The 19406-nt window shown below is 33.2% G+C and overlaps 1 protein-coding gene across 3 annotated transcripts in view; it reads left to right on the forward strand.

Moving 5' to 3' along the window:
* Window positions 1-19406, forward strand: part of LOC117112404 (rho GTPase-activating protein 6-like) — a 67563-nt gene that overhangs the window by 31996 nt on the left and 16161 nt on the right. The window contains exon 1 of one of the 3 annotated variants that reach the window (XM_033255481.1): window positions 15234-15324. The exons of the other annotated variants lie outside the window; for them this stretch is intronic. Coding sequence (XP_033111372.1) covers window positions 15267-15324 — 58 coding nt within the window. The 5' untranslated portion in view covers window positions 15234-15266. Of the gene's footprint in view, window positions 1-15233; window positions 15325-19406 lie in introns of those variants that run through there. 3 annotated transcript variants of the gene reach the window in all.

Consider the following 19406-nt stretch of genomic DNA (forward strand, 5'->3'; position numbering starts at 1 on the left):
TTTTTTTTTTTTATGCATGGGACAATACATTTTTGTATTTTTATGCATGGGACAATACATTTTTAAACTGCTGCTCAAGCCATTAACTTTAATACAATCTTAGGAAGGTATTCCTGACCCTTTTTGCCAAAAGCAAACTCTATCACTTACTTATAAATCAAGTTGGTGCACAGATTTATTTTGCCTTTGAAATAATTTTTTTAAGGATTTAAGGTCACATTTTAACTACTGTATTGTTAAGTACAGTTGAAAGGTCATAACCCTCTCAATTCATTGCTATGCAGTTTCCTAGTAACATATTCATGCTAATTGACCGTGTGCTGTTACCTAGCAACTATATTAAATTGCATAATAAATTTAAATTCCTGGACAGAGTTGGTCTGCTTAGTGTAAAGGGGGAAGTAACATAGCCTTCTGTCTATTTTCATTGATAATCTCAAAATTTAAGGTAGGTTTTTTTATATGATTGATGTCATATTCTAACTACTATCAGACTGACCAGAATAAATACAATTTAAACTTTATTTATTACTAGATTTCATCAAGTAATATTATAGAGGGCAGTATATTGATTTTTAAAGGTGGTTGAAGATGGAGATTGGTAGAAACTCTAAAAGAGAGACAATCTCGATATTCATCTATATATATATATATATCTGTCTCTTATACACATCTTCTGAACAGTTGACTAAACACAAACAAAGTCATTAATACTGAAAGGAAAAATGCATTAAACAGAAATGTAGTAACACAAATTATGCTTATGAAATTTTTAAAGATTAATTTTGCTTTAATAATTATATCTAGATAAGTATATATAAGTTCTTTCAAGGTTTTTCCCCCTTCCTAAAATGATGGTGAAAATCTTCATTTACATGCTGGAATGCTTCAACCCCAGGGCCCATCCCCCGTACTTCAAAAACTCCTTGTCTGGACCCCATCAAATAGCCTGGCACAACTTCATTTCTGGCTGCCTTAGGAATCTTCCTCCTCCACCCCTTCTTTAAGGAATCCAAGTTATGGGTCTTTTTCTTTCCTCAGTAACTACTATATGATGTTTTGATCTATAATAGTGATAATAATATATCTATTATTATAGCTTCTATCCGTAAATTATTTGCGTTATATGTATACAGTGGCGAAGTTTAAAGAACTAATATGTTTCCCAGAAATCGGTGTCTTTACAAGTTTTTTTCATTAGAATAACAATAACGAGGTTAAATTTTGTAGTTCTAATTTTGTTAACTATTAGATATCACTAAAATAACATTATCTGTTATTTAATACTTCTAATTTTATCTCAGTGTGTAATTACTGCAAACAAACTGATGTTGATTTTCAAGTGTTGCCAGCACCATAAATGCTATTGTCAAAACATTTGCAAGCTTACAAAATAAACAATGGAATGTGTGCTATTTATACAGACAACCTAACACACAACTGAAATCTCAGTAGAGCCACTAGATTTACAGTGACAAAATATCATTTGTATCGTGATTTTATACTGGATAACAGGGCTAGAAATTTACTTTTTTAGCCACTAGCAACCTATTGATAAAATGTGCTAGTTGTTAAAAATGTAACTAGCAAAATGAGCTGCTCAACTAGTAAAATACAGTATATTGATACCAACTCAACATATTATTTTCGGAAGATAAATTGTATGAAAATAACTAATGATGTACTTCTATAAATTTGTGTGTTGAATGTTTTAATATAATATTTTCTGTTATGGTGAGTGTAGTACAATAAATATCACAAAGAAATAGCCAAATGGGTATAAAAAATTGATTTCTATACCTTGTACATTTATTCACTTCAGTGTCAGAACATTTTTAATATGAAAAAAAAATCACAGATACAAAATAAAAATGTAATATTATATACTTCATTTATTTTTTAAAAATAAGTTAAGTTTATCATTCATTTAATTTTTATTTTGTATATGTGAATTTGTTTTCATATTAAATATGTACTGCTTATTGGAATTTTTTTTAAATAATATAATTTATAAACAATAAAATTTATTTTATATTAATTTTATATCATATTATTTTTGAAAATTAAAAAAATTATAATTGTTGAGTGTCACACCCTCAGAAATGTTCAGGTGCAGGGGGGGGGGGGGGGGAAAGGGGTAAGGCCTAGAGATTTCAGAAACTGCATTGGTAGCAAGCCAAATCTTTGACAGAAAAGGGCCATAACAGAAACTCAATTTTACATGAAAGACTTGTTTATACAATATTTATTTTGATAAGCCTTGGTCTTTTAAAGCATGGGCTAGACGTTCCGTAGGCGCCGCTGGTGCAGTAGTAGGCCTAGCCTAGGTTAGGAGGTCTACTAGGCCTAGCCAGACTAGGGTCTAGTAGGCTAAGCCTAAAACATCTGCCAATTGAAGCCTAGGTTTTGTAACCTATTATTTGTCTTGGCTTCATAGTAAATTATTATTATCATATCTGAAACATTGTTTATTATCTAAAAAGAACCAAATTAAATATGTTCGCCTTTACTACCGATCACATCGCCCGTGACTTTCGTCAACAAACACATGTGAGTAAAGCTATTTTTTCTGCACACTGCTTACTTTACATTGGTAGATGCTAAATACAACGGGTTCAGCCGAGGGGGCGTGGCTTCGTATGTTGACGTCATGGATAACTTTCGCTATGTTTTGTAATAATCTCATCGACAAAGTGTGGGCCCTGTCTGTAATCACACAGCATAGCAATCCGTACAACTAATTCCTTCATGGTACAACCAATGTAAGAAAAAATAAGTTGTCCCTTTTTGGTTGTTTTTCTTTCCAAAAATTAGGATGCCTGAAATATTATCAATTCATTGGGCCTACACAGAGTAAATAATATATAGGTCTAGGCCTAGTTAGTCTTATTTTAGCCGTAGGGATTAGGCCTTAATCACAGAAAGAAATGAAAACAATTCAATGACCTAGGCCCTACTATAGTACACTGTACTTAGCAGGGGAAGCGGGTGGGGGTGGGGCAGGGCCCCCGTCGGGGAGATCTGACTCCTCTTCCACCCCCTGTCGTGGAGAAAAACCTCAATTCGTCGGGGAGAAAAAATGTAATGTATTTTCTACATATTAGTAGACACCAAAATCGACTAAGTAAGCCTTTCAAACCAATTCTTTTTCGGGGGTTGGTGGGGAGCCAAAAGGAACACTTTCGACGGATATTGAGGGACGTCCGACGTTCACTTTTTCGTCGGGGACCTCGGGGGCCTTATAAATTAAAAACTTTTACAACATGACTGCTGAAGTTCAGATTTTTTTTAGTGTTCACTGATTTGAAACAATATTGCCGGCTATAATCCAGAAAAAGAGAAAGGAACCGAATGTTATATATATGTAATTTAAGTAAATATATTAACTTTCCAATGTCGTGTATTTTGTATTGTAATGTTATGTAGGCCCATTATGCGCCTATTCAGTGCAGATTTTTCAGTAGCCAGGCGAGGGTCTTACAACAGATTCTGCATGCGCCTAACTTCGCGTAAATGAGGCATAGGCCTAAACGGACTGCTGCGGGTTGCTGGACGCACAATCTAGGTCTAGGCACCAGACTACTGAAAAGACCTCCTGGTCCGACCTAACCCAGGAGCCTAGACCTATAACGTCCATACTACTTAGGCCAATTGTCTGAAAATGGACTCGATCGTCCCTCACCCGCTCGTAGCAGCAGCACAAGAGAAAACATAAGCTAAGCCCTAGCCTGCTCGCCTTGCTAAATTCACATTGGTCACACAGTCAGTGTAGTGTGATGTTTTTTGGTAGACGGCTTAATTATACTTGACGTCACCATATACAAGCCACGCCCCCTCGGCTGAACCCGTTGTATTTAGCAACTACCCTTTACTTTGCTTGTTGCCAAGGTTTAAAAAAGTAATGTTGGTGGCGCACTTCACATCATGTTCCTGGTGCTCAAGATGAAAAAAACGATCGTTTTTTGTCGATTATAGGCATTTTTAGTCGATTTTCATAATTAAAAAATAAATAAATATAATTTGTATTAATTTTTGTAGATCAGTTTAGTCTAGTTTTAGTTTATTACTAGAGATTACAAGATATTTTGTATAGGATATTCCAAATAGCAATCATTTTTTTTAATTTGCTGGTTTGTGAATTTTTTCCTAGCAATTAGGACAAACCTACTAGCAATTTGCTAGTTTGCTAGCGTGAATTTCGAGCCCTGAATAATGATAATAAAAATAATAATCAGTAAAACTATTGGTAAACCTTTTTTTTTTTTAAATACATTAATTTTCTATGTTCAAGTTGGTAATTTTATGTTACTTGAAAATGAGCAACTTAATTTCAGAAATGATTTATTTAATTTTTTTTTTTTTTTTGCATTTTTATGCATGGACAATACATTTTTAAACTGCTGCTCAGGCCATTAACTATTGTCAAAACATTTGCAAGCTTACAAAATAAACAATGGAATGTGTGCTATTTATACATTTCCAAAGTATATCCCTAGTGTTAAATCACAGTTTGTTCACCTATATTAAGTCTATTTAGTGTGGTCGACCTAAATACTATTTCAAGAAGTTCACCGATTTAGGTCAAAATCTTTTTAAAAAAATTTAATTAAACTATTTACTTAAATAGATGTGTATAAAACATATTGATTAGAATTTTTTTTTTTTTTTATGTGATGAATTTAATTATCTATATTTCCGCTAAAAATAGCGCTTACTAGCTTACATATATTCATTTGTTGTTAAATGGTAATGCGATGATGAATGGATTGAAGATAGCTAAGTAGAATACAGTTTGTGCTTAAACTTGTAATTATATATTCTTTACATAATAAAAATATATTTTCACTACAAAATAGCTTCCTATCAATGCAAGAGGTCTTCGGGATAGAAATAGTCATAATAAATATAAAATAAATGTACTATAGACAAAAGCAAGATTATTTTAAAACATTATCAAAAGAATTATGGTTTTTATTATATAAAGAATACATAATTACATGTATTTTTATACTTTTTTTTGTGTCTATGCCCCCTTGGGGGAAAAGACACTATGTTGTTGTGTTATCTGGCAGTCAAAGATGGCTGAAAGGGTAAATCCAGTGGAGGTGCATGGTGGGTCATGTGTCATTTTAAGTACCTTATTACTGTACATAGTCATAAATACAATACCACATGAGTGAGGTGTCACCACGAAATGAGGCGCATCGTTGGTGAAATCATATTGAGATATTCACCAAAACAGGCCAAAGTCAACATTTTTACAAAATTTTGATTTTAATGTTTTTGAATAACTTGATACTTATATTTTGTGATTGTATAATTTGTAAGTGAATTTTCTTGCCAAAACAGTGTTCTCTGCACATATTCTGTAATTCTCGTCATATTATTTGTACAGGTTAGTTTTTCTTTGAAGCCGATTTTCTCAAAACGTGGTTCTTATACACCTAACATTTAAATACTCACATCTCTGGATTTACTTACAGTAGGGAAGCCATTCAAAGACCAAATGAAAGCTTATAATGTGATCTACCCAAATATAATATAAACTCAATTTTTGAATTTCTAACCATTAGACTCATTTTGTGGCGAGACCTCCCATATTCCAGATAACTTCTTTTCGAGACTACTTTTGCAAAGTAAAGAGGGGGGGGGGGCTTCTTTTCAAAATGAATGCTGTACATTTTGTGAGTTTGTGCTATAAAACAATAAATAAGGCCATGTAACATCAATCTGTATCATGGAGTTGAAATTCATGTACAATGTATGTGACTGTAATATCTCGAAAAGAAGCCTACGCTATCTTGAAAGAAGCCCATGGGCTTCTTTTGAGATGGGCTTCTTTTCGAAACTAATTTTGCAAACTAAAAATGGGTGGGGGGGGGGCTTCAATTCGAAATGGGCTTCATCTCAAGATTAAGCCCAGTGGGCTTTAATTTGAGGTTTTACAGTAATACTGTAAGGCAGTATAGGGCAAACACACACTCCCACTGGGAGACTATTTTTTATACTTTGTTTCGCAAACTTATTTTATTAAAAATTGTCAGAGGAGGGCAGTAAAAAAAAATAAAAATAAAATTTTGTTTTCTTAGCAAATAGTTTTGGAGGAGAAAATAAAAATAAATATTATTGGTGAATGTAAACAGTGTAGTAATGGGACAGTTAAATGCTTGAAATTTATATAACTAAGAAGATATATGCATATCTTTTTTTGAAGAGTTCAAGGCAGCAGCGCACGTAATAAAGATTATATTTTTTCCTATGAAATTACCATTTTTTTGTGCCTGTGGGTGTGCAAATTGGCTACAAATGAATTTTTATTTTTATTTGAAATCGTCATTGGCAGGCAGTTTGTTCGCTAAACAAGGTATGAGGAAGTCTCGCCTTATAAGCAAAAACTGTATTCTATACAACTACCAACAAGACCCATCACTGCCCGGATCTTAAAATGTGAAAGGGATTGGGATTTAGCACAGGATGTTTATGTTTTGAAAATGGATGTTTGTTCGGATCAGTGCTCGAAAGTATGCGAGATTGCAAGTGGGACTGAAGCTAGCCGGGTAGGAGGAAGTCTGATGTATATTAGCATTCATCACATTTCGAAGAGTCTGACAGTTTGACCATGCAATGACAGTTTGACGTTTTGCGATAGTTCGAATAATGAATCATGATTTCTGACTGGCTGAAACAATTTACATGCCAACTCAAGTGTCGCTTAAGTGTAATGCTGTCATAAAATGTTATAAGATGGGTTTGTCAGCGTTTTGACGTATTCACCATGTTTCCTTTCAAGTACTCGGCAGATGCAGTGCTAATGTGCGCAAGAAATTGGGGTCGTGAACTGCCTGGAATCTTGGGAATGTACTTTTGATGGTTGATGTGCTAAAAGCTGATTTTCAATACATTTTTGTTCTTTTGCATTTCTTTTTTTTTTTCTTGCACATAATAAATATTTTTAACTGTACATTATATGAAGAATATTTATTTAGCCATTCATGTTTTAAAATAAAAAAATAATTATAAAGAAAAGATAATAAAAGAATTCATTTTAAGATATTTATTGAACAATAACTCTAGTTTTTATTATTGTAAATTATTTAAAAAATAGTCTTATTATGTAATATTTATTTTTAAATATCTAGGGAAAAAATAAATCAATCAAATTTTAAATATTGTAAATTTATCCAAAAATAGTCATATTATGTAATATTCACCTTCAAATTTTAGGTGTAACTTAATATATTTCTATCTAATCACTTACAAATAGGATCTAAAAAAAAATCAATCTATTAATAAATCTTTAAAAGAATCTAAAAAAATATTTTAAACTTTTATCAAAAAATACTTCGTACATTATTGTTTATAAATGTATTGTAACTTAATTGTTTATCTAGATTTCAATAGATTTCTCTAAACGAAAAAGGATTAATATTGACTAAAGGCACAGCTAGTAACCCAGAAGCTATAGTATTTATAGAATTTATTAATAATTTGTTTGTTTTGTAGAATGTTTATGATAGAGACAGCTGACTCCTTTACTATGGTTGTCCATAAGCTATTTTTAAAGAGTATTTCATTGTTTATTTAACTTTTAATTGTCAAACTGACTGGAATAGTTATTTATATGTAACCATGATCAGAATTACAAAATGTAAAACTGCAGTTCATATAAAATTTAATCTGTGTTCACAGGATATATAGGACCAATTATTTAATTAATAATGTCTCATCCAACAGATAAGATAATTAGAGAACAAAATACAAAAACACATCAGAATGAAACCGAAAAGTCCACTGATTAATCTCAGATAAGAAAGTATGATACATACTCCAAGTATTGAAATACGCGCCATCGTGTTGGGATTCAATATTTCAACATTAATTATGTCATCATCAGGAATGAAAAAAATTAGCCATATTAGCAAGCTTATATGCACTAGTACTAAAAGTGTTTAACCAATCAAAACATTACCTATAGTAGGTGACATAGCAGTGATTTAAACAAAAGATCAAAGCATTCTTTACTCTAATGATCAAAGATACCTACAAAAACAAAGAAAGCTCTTTTGAAGCTCTGAGCCCATTGTTAAGCAAAATTTGCCATTTAATGGTGTGTCAGAATGACATTGGCGGGTTTCAAACTTTGTCTGTCTTGCACCAAAGTCCAATTTCGCCTTCATGTTCAGCGATATTTACAATGTTGCTCCCAATAATAGGATAATTTTCTATTGGCTTGATGGTCACTTTGAAAAAGTTGCATCTTTTTTTATGTTATTAAAGATGTCTTATTGGTGCCCAGTATGTTATTGATTGGGTCTACTTGGGGATCCACTGTGCAAAAACTCGGGTTGACTGGAACTCAAGCTGCTGGTATTAGGCAAGTACAAAAGTATCATATGAAGTAACTCATTGTGAAGATGGATGTTAACTAAGTTTCCATGACAATATGTTAGTATCACTAGAATAATGGTTTTATTTGGATAAATGAATGTGAATTGAGTTGTAAAAAAACAGGGGAGCCATTGATAATCTGGACAGAGTTCTTATTAATAAACAGACCCTTATCTTTATGATTTTTTCACCATGATAACAGGAGCAGTCACCTGCCAGACGGCAGGCAAAAAGTATCTAAACAAGGGCGCATTTATTCTATTTAAAATTCTCGCCTAGTACAGCTGAACCCCTCTATAGGTAAGAGAACGTACTGAATCTGCACCCCCATCTCAGACCATAGGCAGTGCCACTGAGATGGGGGCAGGGAGGCAAGATTCCCGGGCCCAAGATTACCAGAGGGTCCACAGAAATTGCAGGTAGCTTCTTTTTTTTTTTTTTTTTTTTTAAATAATTACTATCATGGGTCTTCAATAATGGTGTGGGTCCGCTAATTATGGGACCCTCTAGATTAAATTCCCCCTCCCCATGTAAAAAATGTTTGCGCCTTCGCTCGGTGCAATCTTTTGTGCACCTCGCGCTAATAACTTGGGGGGCCCACAAAACTTTTGCCCCTGTTCAAGTTTCCACTCTTGGCGGCCCTGACCAAAAGTCCTCCCCACCTCAGACCATAGGTCCCCGAGCTGTCTTTGATGGCCTTCACCCCAGATAAAAAGAAACCTTGATAATATATATATATCACTAAAGTTAAATGGTGCGAATGTTATGCTTTTACTGCGAAGCATAAATGTAGAAATTTTAAAGTTTAATTTACATCATAGTCTAGCGAGATCTCATTATTGAAGTGTACAGTAAGACTTGTCTGTGATATCATCGTAATTGATATTCTAGGATAAATGGAATTCAAATAAATTACGGAGGCAGTCTCATCTGCCGAAGCGAAATTTTCCAGGCTAATAGAATAGTGTCTATTTTGTGACCTACTTTCAGTGAACTTGGAGTGGGTCTGGCGACAGCTACGCTGCAAACTCATTCAGTTCACCGCACAAAATATAAAAAACGTCAAGTAGTTCTCTAAACAGCCGAAGTTGTGTGAATAATATGCACGGTTTTATTACTTTGATTTAAAGTGGAACCTGGAAAGATGCGTTTGCTCGAACATCCACGGGGCTCAATTTGCCTCCTGAGGCCAATAAAATGTGATGAATATTATCTTGCCAGCCATTGGAATAGCAAATTCCTTTATGTAAAGCACTGCACGGATTACAATTGTTAGTAGAATTCATAAAGATTATTTGATCTTGCATTGAAATACTAGATACAATATGCATATTGTATAATTTCTAGTAACAAATATATATTACGTTATAACTCATATGCCTACAAAGACACAAGAAACTTTAGATCTCCATATTAAATTACAAAAAGAATCTAGCTATCAACAAATTTAAAAATAAGGTCACCTTCCAATTAAAGACCTCTATTTAGACTTTTTTTAAATATATATATATATTTTTATAATGTATTTATACTGCTAGTCCATGTTTACCCCATTGCTTGGAGAGCCACTCAGACAGTAATTAATTTTACTTTTTGGTAATCCTGCCGGCTCTTGGGGGAAACATGGATTACCTTTTTGAATTTTCTGAATATTTTACTGTATTGTTATGACAAAAAAAAAAAAGGCGAAATAAATGAAATGAAATGAAAATGAAAATGAAACTCTAAAATTCTTTAAAAATAATTATTTTATTCTTTTTTTAATAAACCTTTGAATTTCAACGATAGAAAAATATTATTGTAGAGCAGTATCTCTGTGCTGTTTTATAGAAGGTATTATATAGTTACACTGAATGCACAGATAAGACCAAAAGAATTTTACAGTATACCTTTTTTTAACTTTAATAGTAATACTTTACTGTATGTGACTAGCTTGACTTGTTGGTTTTACTGTTTTTTTAAAAAAAAAAACCTCATTTGACATTTTACCTCAGCCTCAATTTGTTCTTATTTTGTTCTTTTTAACAGCCACTTCAGCCTCTGAGTTCTTATAAAATATGTTTTTATTTAAAAAAAATTGTAATGTAATAGTTTTAAGGGACTTACTATAATATAAGCCCAGTGGTCATGTTATACAAGGAAGTGTGTTTTGGTGTTTATGACCATATAACTCCACTTTTTTGAACATTACTTATAAATTTCACTTTTAAGTGATTTATTCACAACAGCATAGTTCAAGAAATAAATAGTAATTTTACTGCTCAAAAAAGTGGGTTTCTTTTACAGAAAAGGTTGAAAAGAACATTGATAATGATTAAAGTTGATTTGATAGTTTTAATCTTTTGACATTAACCAATGCAATTTACAGTTACATGCATTTAGTATGATTCTGTTTCATTAATAGCATTTAAATTGGACTTCTTTTTGAAACTAGATCTGTATAGTACTGTATATACAGCAGGCCATAATGTTACTTGCAAATAAAATCTGCATAAATAGGAAAATTAGGTTTTAGGTATTAGGTAATTTAGATAAAGGTTAAGTAAAATTACGATAATGTTTCACTGTTAACGTCCAATATTGGCCATGTCATTTGAGGCTAAAAATATGCTTGTTCATATACATTTTATTTTTTATATATGTTTTTTTTTTACAAAATGTGTACATTATTATTTTCCCCCATTTTTTTTATTTTTTTTTATCAAAGTCAGTTGACTTTGTATTGTACTTGGTTGGAAGTATCTTTTTTACTGGTCTAGAACCATAAAAAAAAATCAAATTGCAACACTGATTTGCTCATTTAAGATTAGGAAGATTAACTTTTTAATGATGCAAAAATAATAATAAATTTTTCTTGAACTTAAATACTTTTTATCTTTCTGTTACTCTGCTAGTAAATTTTGAATTGAAAGCTAATATAACAATGGAAAAGTAACAAATAAAAATATAGAATTTTAATTGATTCATTTAACATAGACCACATATGTTAAAGTAATTCACTTTTAGGGTTCAAGCTTTTTTAACTACTGGCAAGAATGGAAACGAGCAAAGAGGGCAAACGTCAATTCTACCAACTCTAAATCTGCTACTGTCCTCTACATTTAATTTTAACATCATTTCTAAAGTTTATGTACATTGCTATTTTTTAGTACAGTATTTGACATTGCCAAATACACTGAACTGTTGTGTTTTTTTACACATGCTGGATTAAGTTGTCTGGAGGGCAGGATGTGGCTTGACAACTGCCAGTTGACAGCCTGTGTTCTTCTACATCAATTGTATCATTTTGTAATGCGCACTTGAATCAGTAGGAAAAGAATCAATAAAGACCCTTGCAGTCTGTTAAAAAAAACCTATGTTATTAAGTTTGTACTTTTACATAACTCAGTCATATTGTGAAGGCAGATAATGCATCTATTGTAAATTCAATAGTTGAACATTCATTGAAGGTGAACTACCTCCGAGTATACGACCTCTAAATTAGGAGAAGATTGTATCATTCGGTGGCGTTATTCTTCCCGTAAGTGGTTTTCTGCATCTGATTATCGATCAATCTATTATGACCCATCGGAATATTGTTCAATTAATTTAGAGTTATTTGCTAACGTCAGACTCATTATCGGACGAAAAGGCTGATGAATCTCAAGTTAGTCGATAATGTAACCTGGCATAGAATTTACATTTTCTGCTCAAGGACAATTATGTCATTGTTTGGTCTATTATGGTTGGATAGGCCAACCATGGTGGACATGTACCGGTATATAGACAGAAATCTTTAATTGGAGTAGGAAAGCTTTTACACCAAGAATAGCATACAAAGTCCAAAGACTTGTTTCTGATGGGGTCGTTTTGGTCAGTGGCGTAACGCATAATGCCTCTCGGAAGTGTATGAAAGTTGATTCTATATGTTAGAGTCACACAATATAAAATTATTGTATTCATGACTAGTTCTAGTGGTGAAGTTGGGAAGTACACTTGGGGACAATCTCCTATTTTTTCCCGAAGAGTGTATACGTTCTTCAACGTGCACGTAGACCATATTACACACAAGAGCAGCGGTTTAATCTTCTCAAAGAACCAGCCACATAGTCGCAAATCCTGTTTCAGAGATAGTGGTCAAAACATGCTGGAATGTCAACATTCTTTAAATCTAATTTATTGCACTGAACCATCTTTTGTATATCTATACATCATGCTATGCTATTGTTTTCCCCATTCTCAATGTTAAAACAACAATTTGGTTTTTGCGTGAGAAATGCCCGAAATCATAAACTTTGAAGGTTACTTCCTCAAATTATTGTTCTTTAAACAGTTGTATTTCGCTTCATAAAGAAATTGTTTTTAAAAAATTTTTCTTTTACCATTTCTTGTTTCCAAATATTTTTTTAAAAATAATGTTATTATTATTTAAATTAAATGATTTTGATAGATTGTTCGATTGAAATAATTAAAATTATAAAAATATATTAAATGAATAGATAATAAATCGATCAAATTATAATACAAGTAAAAAAAATGACAGTTTTAAAGATATATTTATGAAACCAGTACATACCATGATACTAACAAAGCATTATATGGGATATGTAAAAGTATATACAAAAAATGTTTAAAAATAGAATTTATATGGAAAAACATTTACCGTATCTAAAATACATTGTCATCTTTTAGACTTCCTCACTTACAATCTACTGTAAATATTTAAATTATGCAGCCAGTCTCTTGCTTATAATTAATCATATTGCCTTCCAAATTGACCGATATAGCGTCTAATTAAGGGTTGATGATAACGATTTTGCTCTTCTCACAAATTTAGTCAGGAGAACTGGAATGTCAGCTGCACAGGAAAGACAACTCCAACTATTGAATTCGGTATATAGAAACTGTTCGCGGTTCATTAACTTTGTGGTAATTATTTATTGTCTTTCTATTTTGCGGTTAATGTCTAATTGACTGCAGACAAAATATGTTACCGTGCTACTAAGTTTAATGAGGATCAGTCGGGGGACAGTGTGGTGGGGGGGGGGGGGGGGGGGGGGGGGGGGGAGGAAGGGTGCTTGTTACCTGCAACCTCAGCAACAGCAGCAAGAAATTCACTCAAGTGTGGAATCATTTTGATAAGATAATAAAATGACTAATTTAATAACACTAAAGCCTCCAGGGGCACAATACTGAGGCTCTGATATCTTTCTCTATTGTCCATAGGCTCTAACCCTGTTGAACATAGGTCCTTGATTGCAACAAGATAAAGTTGCAAAGCCGGTTGGTATCCTGTAAACCGAGGGGGGGGGGGGCATACAAATGCGATGGAGGGCCAAAGTGAATTTTTTATTTAAAACTGAGGGCCGCACCCAACTTTGACATTTCCATGGACTGCTTTTACATACCACTTTATGCTCAGTTTTAATATTACGTTTTTGGTGTCGGGGCCTTAAAAAACAAGGGGTTGCTAGCCAGGCTACTGTGACACAGGGCTATCATAGACCGCAATGAAATTGCTGTCTGTCTGTATGTTACCTATGGGCCGCACTTTGCCTGCACTAAACCCTTGACGATTCAGATCAATTTTAGGCTATTTTAAGCAGGTCTGAGACATTGAGCACATATTATGCCCAAAATTTAATTTTCCCCTTTTGGTTTTCCTCGACGAGTCTTGGCCAACAAGAGGTTGGCTTATCTGACAGGAGTCTTATGCTCCCTCCCCCTCCCCCCATTTAATCCCACCAGCATTGTAAATGAGTGTTGCATGTAGCAGCAGCTGTCGTTGTTTACATTCTAAAGTGTGTTTTGTCTCTTAATGTTCAGTTCCATTCGCTCATAAAATTTGGTGGAATTAGCAGTATCGGTCGGGTAAAACATCACATGAAACGCAATTCCTTCTTGAGCTCTTTGAAAAAAAAAAATGTTGTATGCCCATATACAGTATATTGTCATGGTGTGCTTATATATGATCATGATGTGATGTCATCATGACCATATTTAGGCATGTCACATGTTTAAGTCAAATACAATTTTAATGTGTTCTAGTTGCTATAAACTTGTCAATTATTATCGCATTATGATTTCCTCAGCTTGCTTTTACATTAAATTTAACAACTGCAACACATTAAGGGTTGTACTTAACATTAATAAAAAAATAAACTTGAGTACATTTATATATCTGTCAGATACTTAAAATAGAAAATCATCACACGAGAGATAATAGTTAAACCGTGGTCGTGTTCTAATTGTTGCTCGTTGTAAGCCATTGTTATAGTGGCTCTGGGATGTTCATCCAGTGGGCTAAGCTGTCTGATGGTGAGGATGCTAAGGGTTGTGATAATGTCTAATAGAGACCAGCTGGGTCTAGGTGAGAAGCCATGGTTTAAATAAACTTTGGGCAATTTAAATTGTAACTGAGAAGTGTGTGTTTATTAAGCCTAAAGGATTACAAAAAAAAAAGATTATATTTTTCCTTGGTCTGAGTCAAGGCCAACAGGGATTGCACCATCACTACCTACGCACTGACTGCTTAAGCTATGTTAATGTGAGTTTTATTGCTCATTTGTATGCGCTATATGTAAATCCACCTATTGTTATATTATTTATTGCCAATGTGTGAAAAATTAGCAATTCACGAGCACTCATGAATATATTTACTAGATATAGAATGAATAGGCTCTCAGAGGGCACATGTGTTTAATGCTGACTGCGATCACAAAATACTAACAATGATTGTGATCACAAAATACTAACAATGATTACAGTCATCACGAACAAGACTTAGATCATCCAGTCTTGGACTGCTCATGGCAATATCATCGAATACCAGGTTGGGGACGCTCTGTTGTTGTTGCCTCAGCACAATTGTATGAAATAGTCTCCCCATCCACATAAGGATGGCACAGGTTGGAAGCTTCAAGAGAGAGCTGAAAGCATTCCTTCACAATGCTACAGGTATCAAACATGAGTACCGTATATGGCGGATACCGGCGCTATAATTATGTTCTATTCTATCATATTCATGCAACATACTCTCAACTGGCTACCTTCATTAATCCAAGCTTGATCAAATTAGGTTTGCATCAACCTCGAAAAAGCCTTTTGTTTTCCCTTATTAGGCCCTATGAAGACTTTCTGTGATTGTTTAACTTTTAGCCCATTTGCCTTTCAGTGAAATTGAACCTCAGAAGAAACATTCAACACAAAATAATGTATGCTCATTGGTTTCCTTTTGTACTGTCATCTGAAATATTATAATATGTATTTCTGAACACTGGTTGTTCCTAAGGTAACTTGCTATAGAAACTGAGATGATTGGTGTATAGTGCCAGCAGGTGGGGCCAATTGGTCTTAATTTAAGCCTTTTCTAGTCCGACAAATGAAGTCGAGCCCCGTCCTGCCACTTCTGAGCTCTAGAGCTTGGACCAAAATATGAGAAAATATTTTCTTTTTTTGGGGGGGTGGGGGAGTGGGGAGGGGAGACTGGGAAGGGGAATTTAATGTGCTAAAAAACAGGTTTTTTTTAGGCACCATGTCTTTCAGCCCCCCTGGATCCAACCGAATTTGTCCCTAGACACCATTGGTGTCTGAAATTGTCAGAGCCTCTTTTTGGACAGCTTACAGTCGCCCCCATCTGACACTTTTGAGTATTGTCTATTTGCTGAAGCACAGTATACACAGCATTGATTTTGTCAGAAAGGTTTTTATAAAATGTGCATTATATTTACTATATTCTATTTTGGTCATAGGTACAATGCTATCATAAATTTAATCTAAAAGTTGCCTAGTAACACCTGAATTGAAAAAAAATGTGAAAACGCCGATTACTTTTAAATCTTGCAATAAGTATACATCCTTTTAAAATATCATTTATTAATTTTAAAGTACACCTGCATAGATTAGAATAGGGTCATTTAAATAATAATTTAGTATGATTCGTGACACTATGATATTTCTGATTATTCTGATCTGCACGGCAGATTATTCGAGAATCTAGAGGATATAAATTGCTTATGAAAACATCAGCATTTTTACTTTGATATCTGAAATGATTAATTCGCTACTAAAGGGTAAAGATTTTTGCCGAAGGCAGGAAGCTGTAGAAAGTACATGTTGTAATAAAGTGTCATTATTTTCTTCTGCACTATAAGCTTATAATATCACTCACTGGCCTATACTCATGTTACTTCGTATTTGTCATTACCGCATGTTAACATGCAGACCGCGTATAGTTTAGACAGTGTTGCCCATGGCAGTGCACGGAGACTTAAGCTACCCCTGGCTCATCATACAAATACGAATCTCTCAGGGTAGCAACATCCAACTTGTCAGGCTTAGATTATGAATATATTATCACTCACTGGCCTATACTCATGTTATTTCGTATTTGTCATTACCGTATGTTAACATGCAGACCGTGTATATTTTGACAGTGTTGCTAATGACATTGCAGGGAGGCTTAAGCTACCCCTCGCTCATTATACAAATACAAATCTCTCAGGGCAGCAACATCCAACTTGTCAGGCTTAGATTATATTATCACTCACTGGCCTATACACATGTTACTTCGTTTTTGTCATTTATACTGTATGTTAACGTGCAGACCGTGTATAATTCAGTCAGTATAATTGCCAACAGGGAGTCCATGAAGTCTTAATCCATTAAGCTGCTCCTCGCTTGTCATACAACACGAATATCCCAGCAATGCCCAACTCAGACCAAAAAAAAAAAAAAATTTTTTTTTCAATATTTAGATTTACTACATTCTATATCTTGGAAAAGCTTTGAAAATGGTTCAAATTTTCCATTCAAGTATCAAATGGCAGAAGAAAAAAAAATCATATTATTTATTGCATCTGTTTGTAGTATAATGTTGACATGTATTCCCACTACTTAATCTTTCAAGGAAAATATTGATGGTGAGTGGAGGCAAATGGTGTATTAGCCTTCCCAAAAGGAAGTAAGCTTTGGGGGAACCCATATTCCTCATGATGTAATGAAAGTGATACAAAGATGGAACTGTTGGTTCTTATGTGCACTATAAATACCATATGTTCTGTAATTACACAAACTGTTCATTACACTGATTCCACACAAATGATACATGCTGATTTTCATAGGGAGTTGTATAACTTTTTTTTATCATGATGACTTTTTATCACTTTAAAGAAGTTGGTAGAATACAGAGATGTAGATATGTCCCATTGATGTTTATTGATTGATTGATTGATATGCTCTATATTATTTGAATTAAGTTTTTCCAAAAACATCAGTCTTGTGTAGAAAAGTGAAATGAGAGTGCCTCTCAGTACTTGCTCTTTGTTTTCAAATTAATTACATCAAACACGTTATATCGTCATTGCGGACTTATGAAATCCGCATACGCTATAAAACTTTTAAAAAATGCATACTTTTGGAGTCCGTACTGAGCCCAAAAAATCCGCAATGAAAATATAATGTGTTATCAGCTCTCTATTTCAACTTCTCATTATCTCTTGCGTGTCAGTTTATGCTAATAATTTTCTGTAATTTATTGGATAAATGTAATTAATTAAGCGAATACAGATTAAATGAATATATTATTAGGTTTTAAAACATTCATCAATTATTATATTAAGAAAGATCTATGATTTGATTATTCAATAATTACTTTAAACTAGCAGAGTTTTTGGAATTGATAATGTCAAATGAAGAATTAAATACAAAAATATAATTAATTAAGATCTATGATTTTATTATTCTATAATTATTTTAAACTAGCAGAGTTTTTGGAATTGATAATATCAAATGAAGAATTAAATACAAAAATATAATTAATTAAGTGAATACAGATTAAATGAATATATTAATGAGTTTTAAAATATTCATTACTTATATTATTAAAGCTTTGTGATTTGCTCTGTAATTGTTTTCAACTAGTAGTTTTTTTGTTTGTTTTTTGTTTTTAATGATAATAGATGACAAATATAGTAAATGAATTGATTAATGTATGGATGCAAAAAATTATTTTGTTTTAATATGTAGTAATCAAAAAGTAATATAATATTTACCCAAGAGTAAATTTCATTTGGCTAGTAAATAATCTTGGTTTAATTTTCAACCAACCCACATAATTTCTACTTGCGAAAATGACAAGGTGAATAAAAAAATAGGGAAAAAAATACTTTAAACAAAAACGTATTTATCTGGATAAACTGTTCCCTGGATAAATGCCAAGATTTGAATAAACACCCCTCATCCCTTGAGTAAAATTCTCCATCTAGAGTCTCAATTGGTCTTAATGCCTCTTCCCTTGAGTAAAAGCCCTATCTAGAGCCTCATTTGGAATTAATGCCCTTCCCCTTGAGTAAAATCCCCAGAGCCTTATTTGGAATTAATGCCATCCCCCTTAAGTAAAATCCCCAATTTAGAGCCTTATTTTTAATTAATGCCTTCCCCGCTTGAGTAAAAGCCCCCATCTAGAGCTTCATTTAGAATTAATTTCCCCTAAATGACTCTAAACAAGTCTAATGAAAGCAACATAATTCTCAACACATTACTCCAGTAGAATTACATTTTTTCTAACCTGGTTAGTATCAAGTTCTTATGATCATGCAATAACACATTTTGATTGTAATTATGAGTTACCAACCTGTTCCACATTTACAGTGAAATTAAGGGATGTTTTTATGTATCCATTTTACACCAGAAAAAATAAACACCTCCCTCACCACCTCCAAAACGGTTCTCAACAATAAATGCCCCGGGGCGTTATTCAAATAAATACGGTAATAAAATACAAATATAACTCTGGCTTACTTTTACCTTGCTTGTACAGTGCCTTTGCAATTGATTATGATCATTAAAAAAGTATTTTCTATTTGTACAGTGATTTCTGCTAGTAATTTCATGTAAAGTGTCACGTATCATATCCCATTCAACGCGAGCCGTTCATTTCCTCCACTTTATTCTTTCTCTGCCGTCTCTCTTGTTGGCCTTAATACCATTTTTACCCATGCAGCGATATTACATTAGTTCTTGAGATGTAAACTTCATCA

This window comes from Anneissia japonica, unplaced genomic scaffold (genome assembly GCF_011630105.1).
Source record: "Anneissia japonica isolate Jap-2015-1 unplaced genomic scaffold, ASM1163010v1 scaffold3735_len701357_cov177, whole genome shotgun sequence".
Classification (NCBI taxonomy): Eukaryota; Metazoa; Echinodermata; class Crinoidea; order Comatulida; family Comatulidae; genus Anneissia; species Anneissia japonica.